Source organism: Mus pahari, chromosome 17 (assembly GCF_900095145.1).
Source record: "Mus pahari chromosome 17, PAHARI_EIJ_v1.1, whole genome shotgun sequence".
Lineage (NCBI taxonomy): Eukaryota > Metazoa > Chordata > Mammalia > Rodentia > Muridae > Mus > Mus pahari.
In genome coordinates, this window is record NC_034606.1 from 42,242,481 (window position 1) to 42,265,210 (window position 22,730).

Below are 22,730 nucleotides of genomic sequence, written 5' to 3' on the forward strand. Positions count from 1 at the left end.
CACAACCATCCTTAACAAGATCTGACTCCCTCTTCTGGAGTGTCTGAAGACAGCTACAGTGTACTTACATATAATAAATAAATGAATCTTTAAAAAAAAAAAAAATCTGACAAGAGCAAGTGTTGAGGACAGAAAAGAAAATGAAGATTCTGCACAGCACTGGTGGGATGGAAAGTAGCACAGTCGCCTTATACACTGGGTGGTCCCCCAAGACGTTACATACGAGGCTAGATGATGATCAGATGGCTCTGTGGGAAAGAACAGACTGCTCTTGCAGAAGAACTGAGTTTCATTCCCAACACCCAAGTCTGAGGGCTCGAAAGTGCCTGTAACTCCGGCTTTGAGGCATTTGATGCCTGTAGCACCCGTGGGGCCCTGCACTGCACTCACTTGTACATACTCACACATGTTTGCATACACAATGAAAAATAACACAAAATAAAGTTAAACACACTGCTACTACATGGCCCAGAATATAGCCAAGGAAATAAAATGCACATGCACTCAGACAGGCCATCGTGTTGAGAACAGCCTAATTTCACAGGGCCCAGACAGTACAGCAGTGAACAACAGAACTATTAGACACAGGACACTAAATGCGGTTAAATCATGAAGATATCATAGCAAGCAAAAAAGACCAGAGAGAAAATGGCCAGAAACTTCATTGTTTTATTTATAGGAAATGTCCAACCCTAACAAGTTCATGGTGACAGAAAACAGCTGAGTGGTTTCCGAGGCAGAGGGTAAAAACAAGCAGTAACCAGAAGCAGGTTCTACTGCAGTGATGAAACTGCTTGAAATTGGGTACTGGTGACAGATGCTATACAAAACCACCTGAAGAGGTGAAATTAATAGTGTAGGAGCACCTCAGTCTGTCTCTTACTTTAAAATAATAGTTAGGGGCTGGCAACATGGCTCAGCTAGTAAAGACACCTGCCTGTGACCAAACCTGAGGACATGAGGTCAGTCTCTCAGACCACATAGTAGGAGGTAAGAACTGACTCCTGAAAGTTGTCCTCTGACCTCCACACACGCACTGTGGCATGTATCTGTATGTATGTACACACATTTTTAAATTTAAAAGGTATTAAAATAAAATAAAAATGACAATTAAAGGCAATGTTGACTCTCTTTCACACTAACAATTACAGGAAAGGAATATACTTAAATTATTTATAAAAATGGAGAAGAGGGGCAGGGCAGGAAGACTAGACAGGAGAGGCCAGAGAACAGGAATCCTGATGTCCACATGTACCTCACTTGTTCTGAATTCTGTAGATTTACTGCAATGCTATACCCTAACAGTGACAGTGACAAAGAAAGCCCTCAGATCTTGAGCAGTCCAAGCAGTTTGACTCAAGGATGTGAAGAAAGAGGAAGAAAAGGAAACAAAGAGGGGGATGACACAAGAATGTGTCCAGTCTTTGGGAGAAACTACTGCCCTTGGCCAGCAGAGGAACCCAGTTCAGGGACCCTGTTTTTCTCACTTTTCAGGTTCTCATCTCAACAATCATCCTATATCACCTTTTAAAACTATAAAGATTTCACCATTTTCTCGGGAATTATATCTGATTAAGAAAGTATTCAAAAAGACCAAGTGCTTGCTAACAAGGGACTCACTCATACCCCCAAACAACAGTCCACATATGTATCTTATGTCCTGACATCCTAGAGACCAACAGTACAGAAAACTTTAATTTGAGAGAGACGGAGCGAGAGCAAGCACATGCATGATCCTGGGAGCTCATGCCGTCTAAAACACTAGAAGCAAAGATGGAACAAGATCATCATCTGTTGTACCACAAGACTAAGGCTACTGGGAACTCTTCTGTGTGTTGGAGAGATTTGTCTCAGAATGGCCTAAACTAAATGAAGAAACACGGTTTTCCTTTTCAATTGTACCTTGTACACCCATCTCTAACAATGCATTAACTTCGCAGTATGTGTTTCCTAGCAACTCGCTCAATCCTGTGTGGGGCTCATTTCCACTTAGTGCACCCTGATACATCCACCCATCCACTCAGTGTTGCTCTAGTATCCTAAATGCCAATAGGTATTTCCACCCCACTTTCTTGATGAATACTGAAATTCCTCTCCCTTATACTCCCTGCTTACTAACGTGTAGCTAGTGAGCATCCTTTTAGAGTTGAGACACCACTTTCCATCCATGAAATCAGCAAAAAGCAAATGAAACTATTTAACTGTCAAGACTGCATAAACAGGGAACAGCCTATCTAATGTAGGAACATAGCATACAGGGGCCACTGACAAGCAGTGGGACAAAAATACCTAGTGCACACCCCATTCTCTCTAGAGACTCACCAGTACACGTGCTCAGGAAGCGCGTGTGCAGACTGTCAGTGTTGTCAGTCACAGTGAGAACTTCCTAGGAGGACCTTCCGTTTCCCTCACAATAGGGAAATGTTATTGTTTATATAGCTTCAACATCCTGTGTGCCAGTTTAAAAATAAAGAGAACTCTCTAAGAACTATCTAAGCTCATATTACTCAGCTTGCATGGCATGCACTTTAAACACTGAAGATATCTTGCTGGTTCGGTGTTGAGTTTTTAATCAGTGTTTAAACAAAGGAGGAAGCAAATATCACAGCACCGAACATGAGACTAAGTTCCATGTGCTAATCTGTGCAAACTGAATCGCAACAAATACCTAAGCAACCATCAGTTATTACTCTGGTTCCAAATCACAGGGTTCAAAGTACTCAGAGATAGGACAAAGGTTTCTAAGGAGTACAGATCTAGTAGGTCCAGCCTGCTCTCAGTTTAAGGTTCAATTGCTAACTGGTAACCTAAGTGCTCTTGCTATACAAGACACAATCCACTGCACTTCCTGATCTACATAGTGGATGATAGCTCTTTTAGACTCACCTACCCTCGCCTACCTTGCTGGGTGTGATAGTTTGTATATGCTCGGTCCAGGGAGTAGCACTATTAGGTGTGGCCCTGTTGGAGTTGGTATGTCACCGTGGGCATGATAAGACCCTTATCCTAGCTGCCTGGAAGCCGGTATTCTAGCAGCCTTCAGATAAAGATGTAGAACTCTCAGTTCCTCCTGCATCATGCCTGCCTGGATGCTGCCATGCTCCTGTGTTGATAATACTGGTCTGAACCTCTGAACCTGTAAGCCAGCTCCAATTTCCATGGCAGTTGTAGCATCCGTCTTACATTCCTATCAGCAATGATACACAAGGATTTCAACTTCTCCCCCATCCTCACAAACACTTGCTTATCTTGTCCCTTTTTTTCTTTAATAACAGCTACCCTGTGAGTAGAAGTGGTTTCTAGTGAGAGCTTTAACCTTCTTTTTCTTATGATAGTGAACTAAGCATTCTTTCTGTCCTTACTGGTCATTAATAAATGTTTATAGAATTATCTTGACAGTCTATTAAAATATTTTGCACAATTGAGCTGTGGAAGATTATTTTGCTCTTAGGTTCAGTTGTTGGCCTGTGTTTTAGATATCAATCACTTAGTAGACACATGATCTGTACATTTTTTTCTATTACTGAGTTGTCTTTCATTCTGATACTAGTGTCCTTTGATGCATAAAGGTGTTTAACACTTCTCTGGGTTTTTGGTTTTGCCTTTTTGGATAGGACCTTGCTATGTAGCCCTGGCTGACCTCAAATTCTGAGCAATTCTGCTTCAGCTTCCCAAGTACTGACATGGCAGGCATGAGATGCCACACCCACCTAAAGATTTTAATTTTTACTTTGGTTTCTTTCTTCTGTATTCTATGCTTTTAGTGTTATGCCCAAGAGTCCATAGCTAACCTCAGGGGCATGAAGATTCACCCTAGATGTTCTCTAATCATTCTAAGATTTCACCTCTTGCCTCCACCCTGAGCAGAGCTTTGGACACCACATGAGGATCCAACTTCTTTGCATTTTTTAAAGGTCCCGTGGATCTCCACCTATTACCATCTTCTTCAGTTTTAAGAATATGAAATTACATACTCATTCTATTTATTTGAACAGATTTCTATCTCCAAACTGTCTTTTTTTTTTTTTTTTTTTTTGGTTTTTCGAGACAGGGTTTCTCTGTATAGCTCTGGCTGTCCTGGAACTCACTTGGTAGACCAGGCTGGCCTTGAACTCAGAAATCCGCCTGCCTCTGCCTCCCGAGTGCTGGGATTAAAGGCCTGCGCCACCAGGCCCGGCCCAAACTGTCTTTTCTTCTGGGCCCTTTATTTCTGCTTTGTTAGCATTCATGATGTGAACCTTTGTCAGTAGAGGGCACAGCAGAGCCACCATAGGAGGAAAAGTCCTTGCTTCCAAGTCCTAGCCTCTCTTATACGAAAAGCAGTTTCCCTGCCATCCAGTTCCTGTACAGCAGCCAACAGCTGGAAGCTTCACTAAGAGCCCTTCACAGGCTGATACACAGGCAGAGTAAACGTCCCTGGATTCTCCAGCATCCTGAAGAGTGAACTGATAATTTGGCATGAGACTTCATTCTCTGCCATCTAGAATTATAGCCATGCCTCTCTAAACAGTCCAGATCTGGTCTGGAAGGTGAAAGCATGGGGGCCAGCTCTTAGCTGTCCTACTTAATGAGTAGGTGCTAGTATAAAAGTGACACTATCTTGTTTGGCCTCAGTGGGAGAGGATGTGCCAAGTCCCAAAACAACTTGATGTGTAGGGGTGGAGGGTAGAATAGGGGAGTGGGGTTGGGGGTTGACACCCAGAGGGGGATTCCCCTTCTAAGTGGAATGAGGGGAGGACTTACATGAGGTTGTACTGGGAGAAGAGGAAGGGCTGATATCAGGTTGTAAAGTGAATAAGTAAATTTAACTTAAAAAGTTACACTATGTTTTATCACATATCAATCATATTAGTATATTACATCTACTTCTATGTGTCCCATTGTTTAGATTTTATCTGGATTAACATATGGCAATCCTGCATTGCATTTATCAAATTTCTTATCCAAGTTCTAGCAGTCTCTCTCCTGAACAGGCCCAGACTGATACAAGCAAAATAAGGTGAAACATTAAAAGCAGATTACTAGTACAGAATAAATGTATTTAATGTCTTAACATATTACCTCACTAAAGTCCTGATATGTCATTCTATAATAAGGAAACAGACTCAGAAAACCCATGTAATCCTTACAGTATTACAAATCCAAGTCCATTTAATGCTCCAATTTTTGCTGGTTATCTACTGTTATTTGTTTCTTCACAGAGCCTAGAAACACATGTGTGCACAGAAGAACATAGCAAGCAAGCCCTACTACTACCCTCTGAATGAGCTTGGAGTCTAGGAACTTATATCTGGACGGGGTTCTTTCTCAGAACCAGTAATAGTGGCTCCTATCAGTTGATGCTTGCTTTCCTACTGAGAGTCTGAAATTTGGGATCAGGGTACCCCCTATGTGAACACACACACACCCAACCCCCATCCAATTGTGCTTCCCTAGCAGACAGCACTGTCACAACTCACTGTGACAAATTCTGTCCTTGGCAACTCCACTGAAAAACAGAGCCTGGTCTTTCTTAGACCTGGGGCTTCTTGCATCCTCCCCTTCAGCTGTGCCATTCAATCCAGTTTGTCTTACAAAGCTACAGCATTACTGTATGCAGTGCTGTAGGCCTGAGATAGCCTGGGAGGCCCCAGAACAAGCCCCTGGCATGCTACCACTCACTTTGTTAAACTCTGAGTAGACAGAGAAATAGGTCCTTTGCCCCCAAGAAACTTCACAGGCTATTTAAATTCCCCTTCCTTCACTTCTCTAGCCTTCACTTCTTAATCTGTGCAGCACTTAAGTGAATTAGATATATTTCCCTGAGCTAAATTTCATTCTTAGTGCTGAAGTGATGGTAAATAAATATTTAATAAGTCCATCAGACAAAAACCTGAGATACAGAGCTCTAATAAACTCAAAAGAACACACACACAGTTTTCTACCTTCCCCATCTTAGTGTGTTCTTCATTAATAATAAATTTATAACCCCGTGAGCATTCCTGGAGGGGATGTAAAAGATCAGCTGTTATGGAAGACAACTTGCCAGTTCCTTGGTAAGTTAAATGAAGAGCTGCCATATGGCCTAGCCATTTCACTCCCAGGCATGTAAATCAAACATATACCAGGTACTCAAACAAAGTGTAGATGCAGCACTCCCCAGCTTCATTGTCAACTGTAACCCAAACATCAGTACATGCAGGTAAAGAGTGACTTACATAAACAAAGGATTGCTATTTGGCTATTGAAAGATGTTTGCAAAGCTGGCCTGTGTTGCCTTATAGCAACTTATCAGTACACTGCACCAATGGAGAAAGCAAGTCACACAATGACATAAAGTATGGAGAACAGTCAAAATCCTAGAAATGGAAAATGGGCCGGTGGCTGCTAACAGGAAATAAAGGGTCAGATCTCTACTGGGGTCATGAAAAATGCCTGAATAGTATGGAGGCCCTGACAATGTCCTTACTATATGCCACCAAATTTTTCATTTTAAGAAGTTAATCTTGGGGCTGGAGAGATGGCTCATCAGTTAGGAGCACTGGTTGCTCATCCAGAGAATGTAGCTTTGATTACCATCACCCACACAGCAACTCACTTCTGTAACTCTAGCTACAAGGGATCTATGAACCTCTTCTGGCCTCCACATGCACTGCCTGTCCATGATGCACAGACTTACACAAAGGCAAAATGACCACTTACACGACACACATAGGAAAGCCAAAGCAGGTTTTAAGATGCCTTTCCTGTGGTTATAGAGCTGAGAAGAGGGAGGACTTGCTGCTGTGGAGCGTCTTACTGGAAACGGTCTGGTGGACAGGTAACACTAAGCTATGCTCTCAACTCCCATATCCTTAACTTCAGCATCTGTGGGTTCATCTGACCAGACAGAAAACACTCAGGAAGCAGTAGGGAGAACTGTCTGTATTGAACACAGAAATACATCTTTCTTGTCAATATTCCCTAAACAACACAGGATAATATTTGCACAGCACTGATACTGTGTTTGTAAATTAATAGAGATTATTTAAAGTATATAGGTATATGTGCATGTGTGACATTAAAAAAAAACTATTTTATATGAGATATGTGAGCTGTCTAAGTGCATCCTGAAACTAATCCCTGCAGACACTGATGAACAACGATATTCCCTTTGGCTGATAACGGAAATCCAAGTCCAGACTAGCTGAGGCTAAATGACATGCCCTAGGGCTCACGGGCAGACAATAACAAAGTGGCCTGGAACGCAAGTTTTCTAACTACAGATTTGGGGTTCTTTTATCTGAAACTTCGAACTCCCTAAGAAGATGAAATTTGTTTTGTGAAATAATTGATAATCATCTGCATCTGGATTTGAATGGAACAGCAGACATGATTACAATACTTATTATGACTAAATATGCCAACTGATAACCACCAACAAATCAGTGTGTGCTGTGATACTCAATTCAGACTGATATTTCACTGAGCCCAAGGCTCCACAAGCTTTGGCACTTAAAAAAAAAAAAAAAAAAAAAAAAAGATGCCAGGTCTGGGGGCATACAGCTTTAATCCCAGCACTCAGGAGGCAGAGGCAGTTGGATCTCTGTGAGTTCAAGGCTAACCTGGTCTATAAAGCAAGTCCAGGACAGACAGGACTAGTTACACTGAGAAACCCAGTCTCAAAGAAACAAACAAAGATACTTCTTAATTAGTTTCTGAGTGCAAATGAAACATCCAAAATGATCATTCTGTAATATTCATAATGTCTCTATGAGATAGGCTAACATGTTGAATATCATACTATATTTAAATTAATAGTTGTACCCAAAAGTCAATATAGACAAACACTAGGGTTTTTTTTTGGGGGGGGGGTCCACATTGACTGTTTGAATTTAGCTTTTATAGCTATCTCTTGACTCACACTGCTATTCAACATGTTGGACCAGCTCTATTGCTTACTAGCATGGAGATTGACAGCAACCCTTCTAGGCATGTTTTCTGATCTGTAACATGTATGTAATTATTCCTGTACTGTACACGGATGTTAAGATTCAGCATAATGCAGAGAAGCACCTGCAGGTCAACCTACTTTACAGAGAAAAGCCTGTCCATTGGTGCGTTGAGCTTTGCCCTCCCAATCCCAGCACCCTTCCTCTCCAGCCCCTAAGATCTGCGTGACTAAGGACATGGCCTTTCTTATTTCCCACGCCAGTGTCATTCACTCCCAGTGCCAACGCCCTGCTCTCTCTCCTGGGGTCCCTAGAGTGACTCCCCAAACTTCCCCTCACTGTGGTGACTCCCTGTTCAGGAAGAAGGCAGGATTCACTGCTGATGATTCAATCGTCGGCTGATAACTGCCACGCTAAATCGTATTTTGTATATGAGTGTTTTGCTTGAATATATGTAAATGTATTACATAGGCATGCCTGGTGCCCATGGAAGCTAGAAGCAGCAGCAGCTGGAACCCCTAGAACTGGAATTAAGGATGGGAAATTGTATACCTCCAAATAGAGGCTAAGAATTAAACCAGGTCCTCTCTGAGAGTAGTGAGTACTCTTAGCTGCTGAGCCATCTTTCCAGCCCAGCACACTAATTCTTCCATGGGATCAGTCAAGGAAACCTCAAACAAAACCTCAAACAAACCCACCTAAGAATTTGATTTGGGCAAGTGGGGGTGGGGTATGCATACGATTTCCTCATTCACAAATTACAGTCAAGTTTCCCCAATTTGGGGAATTTGCAGGGGTCAGCACATCCAAAATGCAATGGATAAACATCTTCATGATCATGGTACCTTCCCTGACAATCCTTTTTCTTTGTTGTTTGGTGTATATGTATGAGTTTGCTGTGTGTGAATGCATGTATGTAGTAGATACAAGTTGGCTAGTGCATGTGGAAGACTGGAGTTGATGAAGTTGTCTTCCTCAATCGCTACACATTTTTTTTTAATTTAATTTTATTTATTTTCTTTATTTACATTTCAAATGCTATCCCGAGAGTTCCCTATACCCCCCCGCCCCTGCTCCCCTACCCACCCACTCCCACTACTTGGCCCAGGCCTTCCCTTGTGCTGGGTCATATAAAGTTTGCAAGACCAAGGGGCCTCTATTCCCAGTGATGGCCGATTAGGCCATCTTCTGCTACATATGCAGCTAGAGACACAAGCTCAGGGGGTACTGGTTAGTTCATATTGTTGTTCCACCTACAGGGTTACAGCCCCCTTCAGTTCCTTGGGTACTTTCTCTAGCTCCTCCATTGGGGACCCTGTGTTACATCCTATAGCTGGCTGTGAGCATCCACTTCGGTGTTTGCCAGGCACTGGCATAGCCTCACAAGAGGCCGCTATATCAGGGTCCCTTCAGCAGAATCTTGCTGGCATGAGCATTAGTATCTAGGTTTGGTGGCTGATGATGGGATGGACTCCCGAATGGGGTAGTCTCTGGATAGTCCATCCTTTCATCTTAGCTCTAAATTTTGTCTCTGTACCTATATCCTTTCATGAGTATTTTGTTCCTTATTCTAAGGAGGAATGAAGTATCCACACAATGGTCATCTTTCTTGGTTTTCTTCTGTTTTGCATAATGTATCTTGGGTATTCTAAGTTTCTGGGCTAATATCCGCTTATCAGTGAGTGCATATCTAGTGACTTCTTTTGTGATTGGGTTACCTCACTAAGGATGATATCCTCCAGATAACATCCATTTGCCCAAGAATTTCATAAATTCATTGTTTTTAATAGCTGAGTAGTACTCCATTGTGTAATTGTACCACAGTTTCTGTATGCTACACATTTTTTAAAGCAGGGTCTCTTGCTGAACCCAGAGTTCACAAACTGTGACCAGTGAAGACAGCCAGCTTGCTGTGGGGATCTTGTCTCAGCCTCCTATGCTGGGAACACAGGCAGCCACAGCTACTTTTACATGGTGCCAATCCCAATGCTCACATGCACAGCCAACACTTTTATCTTTCATCTGAGAAGCTATCTTCTCAGTTCTTATTTGGTCTTAATATTTTTCAAGCAACATTTTATTTGTTTAGTTAGTTGGGGGGAGGGGAGGCATGCCACAGCATGCATATGGAGGTCAGAGGACAGTTTGTGGAAGTTCAGTCTGCTCCTCCCACCGCGTAGGTTACAGAGATCAAACTCGGGTCATCGGGCTTGACAGCCTTACCACGGATCCTTCTCACTGACCCATTTTGGTTTATGATATAAGACCTCTGAATGTAGCCCAAACTGTCCTTGAACTCATAACTTTCTTGCCTTAGCTTCCCCTGTGCTTCCATTCTAAGAATGTCCTTTCATACCAGCCTAAGAAATATGCATTCTTATTAATGATCAGTCAGAAAGCACAGAGAACATATAGAGTGTGGAAACGCTTTCCATATTGGCTTGCTTAATCCTCTAGCTGCACTTTGAGGCTGGCTCTTACATCACAGCTTATTTATATATGAGGAAAACAGTGCAGCAAGAAACAGTCACTCGTCCAAGGTCAGCTAGAGCAGATCAGAGCCCAGGGTCAGACTTGAGCCAATCTGTTCCCAGCACCTCCAGGTTCTCATACATGCCACCAAACCCTGCAATGGCCAGTGGCACATTTGAACAAATAAACCCAAGTGGGTCACCTCAGAGATGTCACCCAGAGAAAGCTAATGCTCTTATTCTCATATGCTACCATCATTTAGAACATCACCGCTGAACTACAGCATACAGCAGTTCTTGTTCAGAAAACAAAAATGCCTTCAGAACCAACATGTACTTGAAATAGCTTTAACTGGATAAAAGCTCATTTTAAGTAAGCATGGATTTGATTTTAACACGAGATCACAAAGAGCCAATTCTGACTACGGTTTTTTTTGGGGGGGGGGGGGAATCCAGAGTTAGATATGGAAAATGTTTTCTCCTTACTGGTCTCTGAAGCTGACTCAAACCAGAGTTCTTTATGTCTTGCGCAATGCCCCATCGCCAGAGTCTAGGTGACTGTTTGAAGGACAGCCCTCATCCAGATGCAGATTCAGTTACATTTCTTCCTTTTAAAAATCACCCTTTTAATCACGTGTAGACAAATACATTTGTCCTTGACTAGCAATATAAGCATGCAAGTGCTCATAACCGTCTTGAAGCATAGTTTTCCTCTCTGTTGAAAGCAATGCTTTGATTCATAATTTTTAATTCAGAATTTATTTACCCTCATACATAGAAAAATAAGTGTCATAATCAGGCATTAATGAATCATTTACTTGCATGTAGCACCATAAAAGGAATTATGCAATGGTAACTAACAACATATCTAAAATACCCTCACATACAAGGGATAAAAGCATACACAAATACTATAGGGATTTAGCTATAAAAAGATACTACATTTTTATATCTGATGAGCTCCTTTGTGGAAGAAATATGTCCTTTTTCAACAAAGAAAATAGTCTGCTAATTCCGAAACGATTTACAGAATTTTTCCTCAAAATCAGACATTAATGCAGCTCAGCACAATTCCATACAATCAACCTCTCCGCTTGAACTGGACTCCTCACACCTTACTGAGGCCACTGTTCCCCTCTTCAAACTCCCACTCCACCCCCACCCCACACACACCCAACGCCCCACCAACCTCGCAGGGGTTCCTGGGCTGGTCCATGGAATCTGATGACATCACTCTCTCTTCCTTCCTGGAATTCTAAACCCTGCTGCTCTCCCCTTGCACACAGCTACTATCTCCATGGCAACCTCACCTCCTCCTGCTTCCCTATTGGCTTCATGGAGCAGGATACACAAAAAGGTTTTCCGTTCTGCCCCCACTGCCTGCCGAAAAAAATGATGCTTTCAACAGGAACCTGAGCTAAATTTAGCTACTTGCGATTCTGTGTCTTATGACTAAGAAAACATAGAAATATACTCCTTCCTATATTCCATCCCTCCTAAACCACACCCCAAAGTGTTTGTTTCTTCTTCTCCTCTCTGACCCCTAACTCAAACACAAGCAGCAGTAAGTGCCGGAGTCTTAAAATCAACTGAATCGCCTGCCCCAGAAACAGGGCTAGTCCAGAGAACATTCCCCACTCACCTCCTCCCATCAGGAAAGGAAAAAAAAAAAAAAAAAAAAAAAAAAAAACAGAACAACAAAAGCATGCAAAACATGCTTGGGGCATTCCATGTGGGAACATCAGCCTCTGCTACCTTCTTCCACCCTGATTCAAGGAGAGAAAACCCATGCTTATAGTATCTGCCCTCTGATGGAACTTTCTTCATCACAGCAGGAAGGAGTGGATAGGTGAGGTAGAAAGCCCACTCACTGCAAACTCTGCATCCAAGTGCTCCCCTCATGGGCTGACCTACTATGGAAACTGGAGCAGGTTCCCACACTTGTCATCACATAGGGATGCTCTCAGAATTGCTGACAAAAGGAGTAAGAAGTAGCAGGTCCCTGAGCCGGAGGACAGAGCAATGAGTGCAGTAGCAGGAGGATCAGCAACGTTCCTGCAGAAATAACGTCCAAAACGACCACAGAAGACCGTGCACTTACAGAAAACCACTTTAAAACCATAGACATGCATAAAATACAATCTATAATCTCTCAAACCCTTCAAGGCTCTCCACTTCCGGAAACGCCTACCAAAATGTCATAGAGTGAGCTGGTCTGTGCCTAATGCTCATCTGGAGCTGATCCTTCCTTCATCCAAATTCTAATTCTAAAGTGGCACCCACTCTCCTCCCTAAACAACAGGTAAATATGGACCAAGGCTTTGCTTCTCAAGCTAGGGGTCCACTTCCCGCCTACGAAGAAATTCTTATCTTTTTTTTTTTTAAGATTTATTTTTATTTATTATATGTAAGTACACTGTAGCTGTCTTCAGACACTCCAGAAGAGGGAGTCAGATCTCGTTAAGGATGGTTGTGAGCCACCATGTGGTTGCTGGGATTTGAACTCTGCACCTTTGGAAGAGCAGTCGGGTGCTCTTAACTGTTGAGCCATCTCACCAGCCCAGAAATTCTTTAAGAAAGAACCTGCTTGATTGATTCGGTAGTTACTGTATCCTGTATGATTCTGAAACACAAAGCATAAGCACCAAGCAGCTCAAGGCCTTCTATCAAAAAAGGGAGGTAGGTAAAAATAGGGCACACCCAGGAAATTTGTGGGTTTGGTGTATGGCAGAAACAGCACCAAGGCACCTGTTTTCCAGGGTTAAAAAAGAAAGAAAAAAGAAAACATGAAAATGGCATAATTCTGCACAGCAAAGGATAGTATTCCCAAACTAATACAAGAAGCATCCAGAATGTGCTTCAAAAACAGGGTGAAAGATGCTGATGGGTGCAATATGCTCTAATAAACCATCCAGGTTCTCGGCCCAGCAGTGAGGCACAGATGATTAGCTCGCCTCATGAGGTAGATGCTCTCTCGCCACTCTCACATGCATTGCCACTGAGGTGGCTGTGTAGGCTCTGACGAGCACAACTCTTAGCACTCACCTTACTATCTATGGGAAGACCCAAGCGGCCTCTGTCCATCGTATCCGTGACTGAACCCTTTACTAAAAAGGTGTTTAAAATAAGAAAAAACAACAATAGTGAGGTGTATATATTCATACCTCCACTCTGCAAATGACAAACAAAATTCAAAATGTCAATGTGTCTAGTATGTACCTCAGGTCTGTCTGAACTCCAGAGCCTATGCAGTTTTCTACTCCCATTCACACACAGTCATAGTTGTAAAGAAATGCCTGAATTGTTATTTTGTGTCTATGTTCTCTTATACCAATTATATCAAAGTCAATGTTAAACTTCTGATATATTAATAACCAGTTAACTGTAAGTGGGCATGTAATACTTACTAATTTATTATTCTAATCCTATTATTCTAAACTTCTGAACAAATGGCAATGATTCCACTCAGATCTTTTAAAATTTAGATTAGCTTGAGAAATTACATGCTAAAGTGAAATGACAAAACTTCAGATAACGTTCTAAAATTTAATTTTCTTAGATTTGAGATTTAAAAAAAGGAAGTATCAGTCTTAATGCCTACACTGACCTAGTCTCGGTGTCATCAAACTGCCTATGTAGTGTCATTTGCTCGCTGTCTGGTGGGGAGCAGTTGTAAATGTGGTTTTGGTGCTTGAAATGGAGCCCAGGGCCTAACACATGCTAAATATGAGCAGCTCGCCAAGGACTGAGCTGCTCACCCATCAGCTTTAAAGCAGAAACCCTAATATAGTCAGGTTCCATATTAAATCTATAATTTCCTCATTCTACATACATAATCAAAGCATTTCTGCAGGGATTCCACTAAAATTAAATCAGGTGATTAGAGGACCATGCTAAAGAGGCCACGCGTCTGACTTACAGGATCCAGTTGGCATAACTCTTTCCTACTGCCACACACAATTAATAATAAACACATACCCTTGTTTTTACCAAAAAGTAATGTAACCTAGTACACTCTCTGGAAACAAATTCAAAGCATGCATTTTACAATACTACATAATAGCATCAGCTTTTATCCTTTAGAAAAGATACTGACTTTCAATATTCATTAAACAAGCAGTCAAAGGCCTCAAAAGAAAAAAAGCTTTAGGCAAATAAACATACCAATGCCTGACACGCCAACAGCAAGAGTATACAACTTACAGGGGGATAAAAGATGGCTAGCACCGGAGCGTGCATGAAGCATGGACCAGCAGCACTCATTTAGGGAAAGAATGGAGATAAGGTGTTCTAGGGACGGAGAACAGAGAAGGTGGGAGCGAAGCAGCAGAGCAGACATGGAGAACTTCCGGGGACACTGTAAGAGGCCAGGCTCAAAGTCGAGAGACATGACCTATTAACAGAAGGCACAAGCAATCTCTCTCAAGACCTTCCACAGCAGATTGGGTTTGCTTAGAATGTCTTTTTCTGTTAGACCGCCAAAAGGTAATGAATCAAAATATTTTAATATCATATGGATAGTTATTTTTTAAAGTTTCTATGGTGAAAGTAAAGGTCAAAATAAAGTCCCTAGTAGCTAAGAACACTCATAAAGAGTGTTGCATGCAGAGAACAAGTCCAAATTCTGGCAATGACAGTGAACATTTTCTTACTGTTCTCATAGAAACAGGAGTTTATTTTATCATGTCTCTTTTCATATGTCTCTTTAAAAAGATCAGTAGCATGTTGAATATTTGACAAGGAAATTATAATTTTAAAAAGTCCCTTCATTCGCACACAGTACTCTTAGCTCATAAATATATGTGCATACACACATCCTACCAGCTGAGCGGACAACATATAGCTCATCTGAGGGACCAGCTATCTATCAGCTGCAGCAATCAAAAGATGAATAATGTAAACTCTTTGCTAATTATATATAAACATACATACTCAAAACTCCCATGTATACAATGTAATACATTTTCGCAAAGTAAATCCACCTGAAGAGAAATCCAGCACCAAGACAAAGAGAAAGGACACATTATTGGCACCCTAGAAGTCCACCTTGTGCCTTTGCAAAGTCACTCTCAGCTGCTCACTAACAATAACAGACATCACAGATTGACTATGCTATGATCTGTATATAAATGATCATATGCCATGCTCCTTTCTGTACTGGCTTTCTCTGTGAAGCACTGTACTCAATAACACTTATACATGTTAAATATCCTATTTACAAATAAAGCATAACATACTGAAAGGCACTTCGGAATGGCGAAAAACATTCCTATTGTTTCCAGCTTGGGCTATGTACAAGCTTTTCTTTTCTTGTGGTTATGACCAAATACCTAACAAGAATAAACTTAAAGAAGAAGGCATTTGTTGTGGCTCGGTTTAAGAGTAAAGTCCATCATGATAAGGGACGCATGGTGGCAGGGTACTGTTTAGACTTGGGCAGGTCAGGTAGCGGAGAGAGATGAATACTAGTACTCAGCTGACTTTCTCATTTTGTCTTTTTCAATTCAGTCTAGACCCCGAGCACGGGCTGGTACTGGCCACATCCAGGGTGGGTCTCCTTGCTCAAAGGACAAGCAATACCACAAGATGTGTCTCTAGGTGATTCCAAATCCAGCCAAGTTGGTGGTAACGAAGACTCAATATCACAAGTTGTAACCAAAAAGTGCTACAGTGTACATCCTTATACACCCTCGTGGTGATCATATGTACACACTCCATATCTCTACTGCTGCAAGCAGTGGGAAGCTTTGGGAGATGCCATCAACTACTAGTTCAAAGCTATGCTACTTAACACTTCCCCCAGCCCTGCATGAGGGCTCAGGGAGCTGAATGTCTGCCTTCCTCAGTCAGTCATGCAGGAGGCAGGGTAACAGAGCCTCACTGTGGCCATCTGCTTTACCTTGAAGAGTAATCATGTAGCCACTTTTTAAACAGCTGAATATCATGTTTGTAAAGTACCTATTCATATATGTTGTCCACTTTGCTACTAGGTTGTTTTCTAAAAATGTTTTATAGCATTCCTTTCATATACTGAGTTGCAGGAATAACTAATGTGTTCTGGTTAGCAGCCAAATCTGTGTGTAGCAAATACTTTCTCCTACACTGTGGTCTGCTTTTTTACTTCCTTAACTGTGTCTCTTAATGAGGACCTGTTGGGAGGTGGTTGTACACATTGTGTATTCAGATGCTGATTTCTATGCCCAGGCATCTGGTTGCAGTCCAGATGATGGCATAGTCAAGCATCTCTAGTCTCAATGCTACATAAAAATTATTTTCCATCATCTCTGATTGGTTAATAAAGATCTGATCAGCCAAGTAGCTGGGCAGAAGAGAATAGAACAGGACTTCTGATCTGAGTCAGAGGTCCCCAAGAGAGTAAAGAGAAGGAACATGAGGAGAAGGTGTGGAGAGACCACAGGGGTCACCATGAGCAGGTCATCAAGGGAGTCTCCATGAGGACACACATGGACCAGAATGAGCCAAGAGAAGACACATTTGTGATAAAGGACCATGTTGCTGGGAAGTAGGCTGCCTTTGAGGGTTAGAATAGCTCAGAACATGCCTGGCTTAGGCTTGCGGCTTGTTAATAAAAATACTAGGTCTTTGAGTCTTTATTCAGGAGTTAAAGTGGACTAGAGCAGGTGTAAAAACACCCAGCAGTTATTTTCAAACAAGGGGAATGTAGAAAAACCACCAAGAATTACTATTACAAGTAGCTATTTCTAAAATGAATGTATTCAGATTATTCTGTGTCTTCCAAATAGTCCTGTTGAAATAAAGAGCAATGTGAAATGGCCGTTCTGTTGGCTGGTCAGGCCACAGTGATACAAGCTCAAGTCATCTGGAAAGAGGGGACCTCAACACAGAAAGCACCCCCAGATTGACCTGTGGGCAAGCCTTGGTATTTTTCTTTTGTTTGAACTGATGACTGACATGGGTAGTGACCACTCCTGGGCTGGTGGTCCTAGGTGTGCTGAGACAAAACAGGCTGACAAAGCACTGTTCCTCCATGGCCTCTGCATCAGCTCCTGCCTCTAGGTTCCTACCCAATTTAAGTCCCTACCCTGACTTCCCTCAGCAATGAAGTATGAACTCACAGTTGTAAGCTGAAATAAACCTTTTCTCCCTAAGTTGTCTGTGGTTTATGGTGTTTTAACACAGCAACAGAACCCCTAAGACAGTGTCTGTCTGCTTTCCCCTAAACACTTTACTAGAGTGACATTAGGAGCTTTATTTGTAATAGACAGAAACTGGAAATAAACCTAGATGTCCTTGAACCAAAGAATGGATAAAGAAAATGTGCTACATTTACACAATGAAATACTACTCAGCTATTAAGAAAAATAATAGCATCATGAAACTTGCTAGCAAAAGGATGGAACTAGAGGGGGAAAAAAAAAACATCCTGAGTGAGGTAACCCAGACCCAGAAGTCAAACATGGTGTATACTCACTCATAAGTGGATGTTAGCTGTAAAGGATAGCCATGCTATAACCCATAGACCCAGAGATGCTAAGTAACAAGGAGGGCTCACAGGAGATACATCAATCTCCCTGGAAAGGGGAGATAGAATGGACATTGCAGGTAGACAGGGTTGGAGTGGGGACCAGAACAGGAAGGACGAGGTAGGGGAGGATAGAGGGAGAGACTACTGGAATTGGGAGGACATCTTGGGGGATTAACTAAAAATCTAATACAATGGAAAGTCCCAGGAATCTATAAGGGTTACCCTAACTAAAATTTCTAGCAATGGAGGATATAGAGCCTGAACTGGCCATCTCCTACAACCAGACAAGACTTCCAATGGAAAGATTGGGACACCAACCCAGCCACAAAACCTTTGACCTACAATTCATCCTGCCTACAAGATGTGCTGGGATAAAGGTGGCACAGAAATTGTGGAGTAGCTAACCAATGGTCCAGCTTGAGACCCATGCCACCTCTGACACTGCCTGGAAGGCCAGGATCCAGAGGCTGGATAGCCCAGAGATCTAAGATAGAACCAAACACTGTTTTGTTTGGTTTGTTTTTAAAAAAAAAAAAAAAAAAAAAAAAAAAGCAATGAACTGATTCCTAATGCTATTCTGCTATACTCATAGATTGGTGCCTAGCCCAATAGTCATCAGAAAGGCTTCACCCAGCAACTGACGGAAACAGATACAGCAGAGACCCACAGCCAAACATTAGGTAGAGCCCAGAAATTCTGTGGAAGAAGGGGTAGAATGATTGTAAAAGCCAGAGTGGTCAAGGATACAAGAAAACCCACAGAGTCAACTAACCTAAGCTCACAGGGACTCAGAGAGACAGAACTGCCAACCAAGGAGCCTGGATGGGGCTGACCTAGGCCCTCTGCACATATGTTACAGTTGTGTACCTTGGTCTTCTTGTGAGACTCCGAACAGTGGGGACATGGGCTGTCCCTGACTCTTTCATCTGCTTTTGGGACCCTTTCCTCATACTGGGTTGGCTTGTCCAGCCTTACTATGAGGGGAGGTGTCTAGATTTGCTGCACATTGATATGCCATGATTGGTTGGTATCCATGGGAGGCCTGCCCTTTTCTGAAGAGAAGAGAAGAGAAGAGAAGAGAAGAGAAGAGAAGAGAAGAGAAGAGAAGAGAAGAGAAGAGAAGAGAAGAGAAGAGAAGGAGGGGTTGGAGGGAAGGACAGACTGGAAGCAAAGAAGGGAGAGAAAATTGTGGTCAGAGTGTAATATATGAGAGAATACATAAAGAAAATAAGATTCCTAGGCTTATTATATATCAGATATGTATACATAAAATACATAAATGAAGTTTCCTCTACCATGTAGGTCAAACAGTTTGAACTTTATCCCAGGACGGGGGGGGGTGGGGGGGGGGGGGGGGGGGGGAGTCATCTGCAACATGACAGTGTAGCTAAAGGGCCTCTCTGCTAGGAGTACTATGCAGCTTGGGCTTCTAGCCTCTGAAACTTTATCCAGGATTCTGACATCAGAGCCCCAAATAATTAATAATCGTCCATCATCCTCAGCTCTGAGCAATTTCTACTTCAACAAAGAACAAGAGGGGAAAGTCACTACTTTATTACTGCAAATGTCTCTTCAATTCACATGTCTAAAATCCACATCATTTAACACTTTTCTTAAATGTGTAAGAAAGATCTTTAAGGGGGAAGTTATAAGTTCAGTGTTTTCTAAACCAACTACCTAAAAATAACAGGCTCCACAAATTATGCAATGTTTTCCACAATGTAAAAAACAAACCAAACAAACTAACCAGGTCATCCAGCCAAAGAGCAGAGATGGGAAACCGTGTGTGCACACGTGCTGCCACACACCCAGCAAGTCTACTCCTCTTCCCAAACGCCTTCTAGTCCTCTGACCCGGAACCGCTGATCTCTTTCTTTTTGGTCTCCCCCAGTGATGGTTTTAAGGAAGAGGACTGGTAAACTAGAGATTCTACACACACAAACACAATCTCTTGGGCACGTGTGTGAGCCCTTTTCATAAAACAAAAAATTTACAAATCAATTTAAGATGGAAAGTCAGAGGGACTAAATAAAAGAACAGTACTAAACCAAGTCTGTTAGATGAGCAGAGTTTGTAGAGCAAACAGTTACTGAATGCTCTTTCTCCCCCATTTATGATATGACTCAAAATAGAATTTGTGTTCTTCTAAAACATACGCAACATGGGGAAGAACAAGTCTGCTAATTTCAGAGGCTACGATGAGCAAGATGCTTCCCACCTGGCTTCTAGGCTGTAAGCTCATCTTCTGACCCAGCCAGAGCCCACTGGTGAACTTGAGTGTTCAGGAGAATAACAATTGTCAGACACCCTCCTACCCACCCCTCCCTTTCCAAAGTGAGTAGGTTTGGATCTACAGCCTCACTCGTGAGGACTCTACTGTTCAGTTCATCACTGGGCTATATCTCCAGCCTTTTGATTTATTTTAAAACAGATTCTAACCTGTCCAGGCTAGCCTTGAACTTTCCATTTTCCTTAGCTGAGGATTGCAAGTCTGTACCACAAGACCTAGCTCAATAAAACTTGCAAAGTCAGCTCCCTGACCCCAAATAACACCCAAAGGCTTGACCGGGAACCCAATTAACAAGCCCCATGAACCATGCCTGAGAAGCAGACCCAGTGTCTGTCCCCCTCAAGTTCAGTCAGGTTAAGACAGAGGCATTACACTATGTAAATCATTAAAAGCCCCTGCAAGCACAAGAGAAATGTCTAAGACGACTTTGGAGTGAGCCCGCCCACCCCATGGAGCTCAACTGTTTCATGGCTGACTGCTGTATTCCACCTGACCCAGCCTCACATTCTCAATGCTGTCTCTGCTTGGGCAAATCAGTAAAATTTCAGGGTAGAGCCTGAGTGTGGAGCTATACACTAGGTACCTCTCACCGTACAGCACAGCACTTCAGAGTATTTGACCAGCGCACCTCCTAAAGTGGTACCCCCAAACCCCTCATATACTCTCCCTGAACAGCACCTTGGTGTCTGCCAAGGTCAGAACCTCTGCTCTCTTTCAAATTCAAAGTCATTTTCCATAGAAATATGTGTCACTCAAATTGTGCTGAACATTTTTCAACTAAAAAAAGAATGGTACCTTTTGGAGACCTAAGTCTCTCTATAAACAATGGCTAAATAGCTTGCCTCTTTCTCTAATATTAGTATTTTATATATCTGAGGCAGGAACCAAACCTAACAAGAAAAGATGATGAAGATGAAAAAATAATCTTGAGATTTGTTTTTTGTCTTGTAAGTCACTACATCCTTTTGGAGGAGTTTCTGAGAAAGATTTAGTAGGAGAATATATACCACCTTTGGACACAGAGTATGAGAGTTAAGCCTACCTCTCTGATACTTGTTAGCTCTGCGACAATGGTGAACAAAAGTTTTCTATGTGAAAGGGGAAACAAGGTTGCCTACCTGGCAGTTCTAATGAGAGATATAGATAATAGGAGCCTGGTACTAGACAAATGGCAGCTATTCCAAAGGTGCACGCCTTGGCTGCCTTTTTTTATTCACAGGTAACATTAATAAAGAAAAGAAGATCCTACTGGTCAACTGAGAATGTTACAAAAAGTGGGTGTTTAATTATGGGTAATCTCCTTCAGAAGCAAAGCTAGGACTCAGGCATCCTGAAGGTGACCACATGACCTGTCTTAACACCAAAACAGTCCAGATATTCAAATTCACTCCTCAGAAACAGTGTAAGAATTCATCAGACAATACACTTCATGTCCGACTCAAGAAACCACGGAAGGGAAGGCCACATGGATGGCTCCATGGGTACAGGCACTTGCCACCAAATCTAATGACCCGAGTTCAATCACCAGAACCCACACGATGCACAGAGAAACAGCTCCTATCAGTTATCCCAAGTGAACCCCAGGGCTGGCGGAGTCTCTGCATTCATCAGCTAGACCCAGAAAGGTATGAGCTGATACAAGCACACCCTCAGTCATGAGGCACTTGAAACAAAAGTTAAGTATATACATAAAATAAATTCTTGGTGTCTAGAAGGCCCCAAATAATAACTCACAGAGCCTGCAGCAAAGCATCACAGAATTCTCTTGTAGGCTGTGCAGAGGCCTAGGATACTGCAGGGGCTGGGAGGACAGCCAAACCCAAGCCAGTGTCACATGCAGCAGGCACACTCCCTTAGCAATACTGCACAGGGTCTGAATACAGAACACCGTCCTCTGGGTTCAAGGTCATGCTCACCCTTCAGCAAATCACAGCTTACCATACTCAGTGTACAGTGTGAATAAACCATCACACATGGCATTCTGAACTATTCAGGAAACATGCCAGATTTTTTTTTTTAAATTAAAAATAACGATTGCCTTGGTTTTCCCAGTCTCATTTACATGCCAACTCCCCTCAGGTCCAGAAAGGAAAAAAAACAAAAAAGCCTTTTCTAATCGTCAAAATCTGCCGTTATTTGACCACTCTTTTCTTCTCTGCTCTCATCCATAAGAAATATGTGAGTATTTTAATGTCCTCTGGTTAGTGAAGACACCAGGCAAGAGGATAGGGTGGTTCAGAGAATGGGGCACAAAGAAAGGACACCAACACGGCTGCTCTGGGTGCAAGCAGTTAAGGCTGTTTCTTATTAGGCGAGTACAATTGCAGAGCTGCTCAGGAAGTACTCAGGGGCCTCGTGGTCAGCCCTAGCCCAAACACACTGAAAACCTTTGTACTCTAGTAAGCCCATCTGGAATCAGTTAGGGCCAGAGGCCAGTAGTTGGCTTTCTCTTAAGGGAAGAGAAGAGAAAAGAAGAGAGAAGAGAGAAGAGAGAAGAGAGAAGAGAGAAGAGAGAAGAGAGAAGAGAGAAGAGAGAAGAGAGAAGAGAGAAG

At 42.4% G+C, this 22,730-nt stretch overlaps 1 protein-coding gene across 23 annotated transcripts in view; it reads right to left on the minus strand.

Annotated features, from left to right (window-relative positions):
• Rbfox2 (RNA binding fox-1 homolog 2) overlaps positions 1 to 22,730 on the minus strand; it is a 227,308-nt gene that overhangs the window by 154,538 nt on the left and 50,040 nt on the right. For 2 of the 23 annotated variants that reach the window (XM_029547850.1, XM_029547831.1), the window contains exons 1-2: positions 14,585 to 14,850; positions 13,427 to 13,488 (exon numbers count right to left, since the gene is read on the minus strand). The exons of 7 other annotated variants lie outside the window; for them this stretch is intronic. In XM_029547850.1, the coding sequence (XP_029403710.1) occupies positions 13,427 to 13,488; positions 14,585 to 14,771 (249 nt within the window). In that variant the 5' untranslated portion in view covers positions 14,772 to 14,850. Of the gene's footprint in view, positions 1 to 11,570; positions 11,883 to 13,426; positions 13,489 to 14,584; positions 14,862 to 22,730 lie in introns of those variants that run through there. 14 more of the 23 variants (XM_029547830.1, XM_029547836.1, XM_029547838.1 and 11 more) reach the window with 12 other exon arrangements.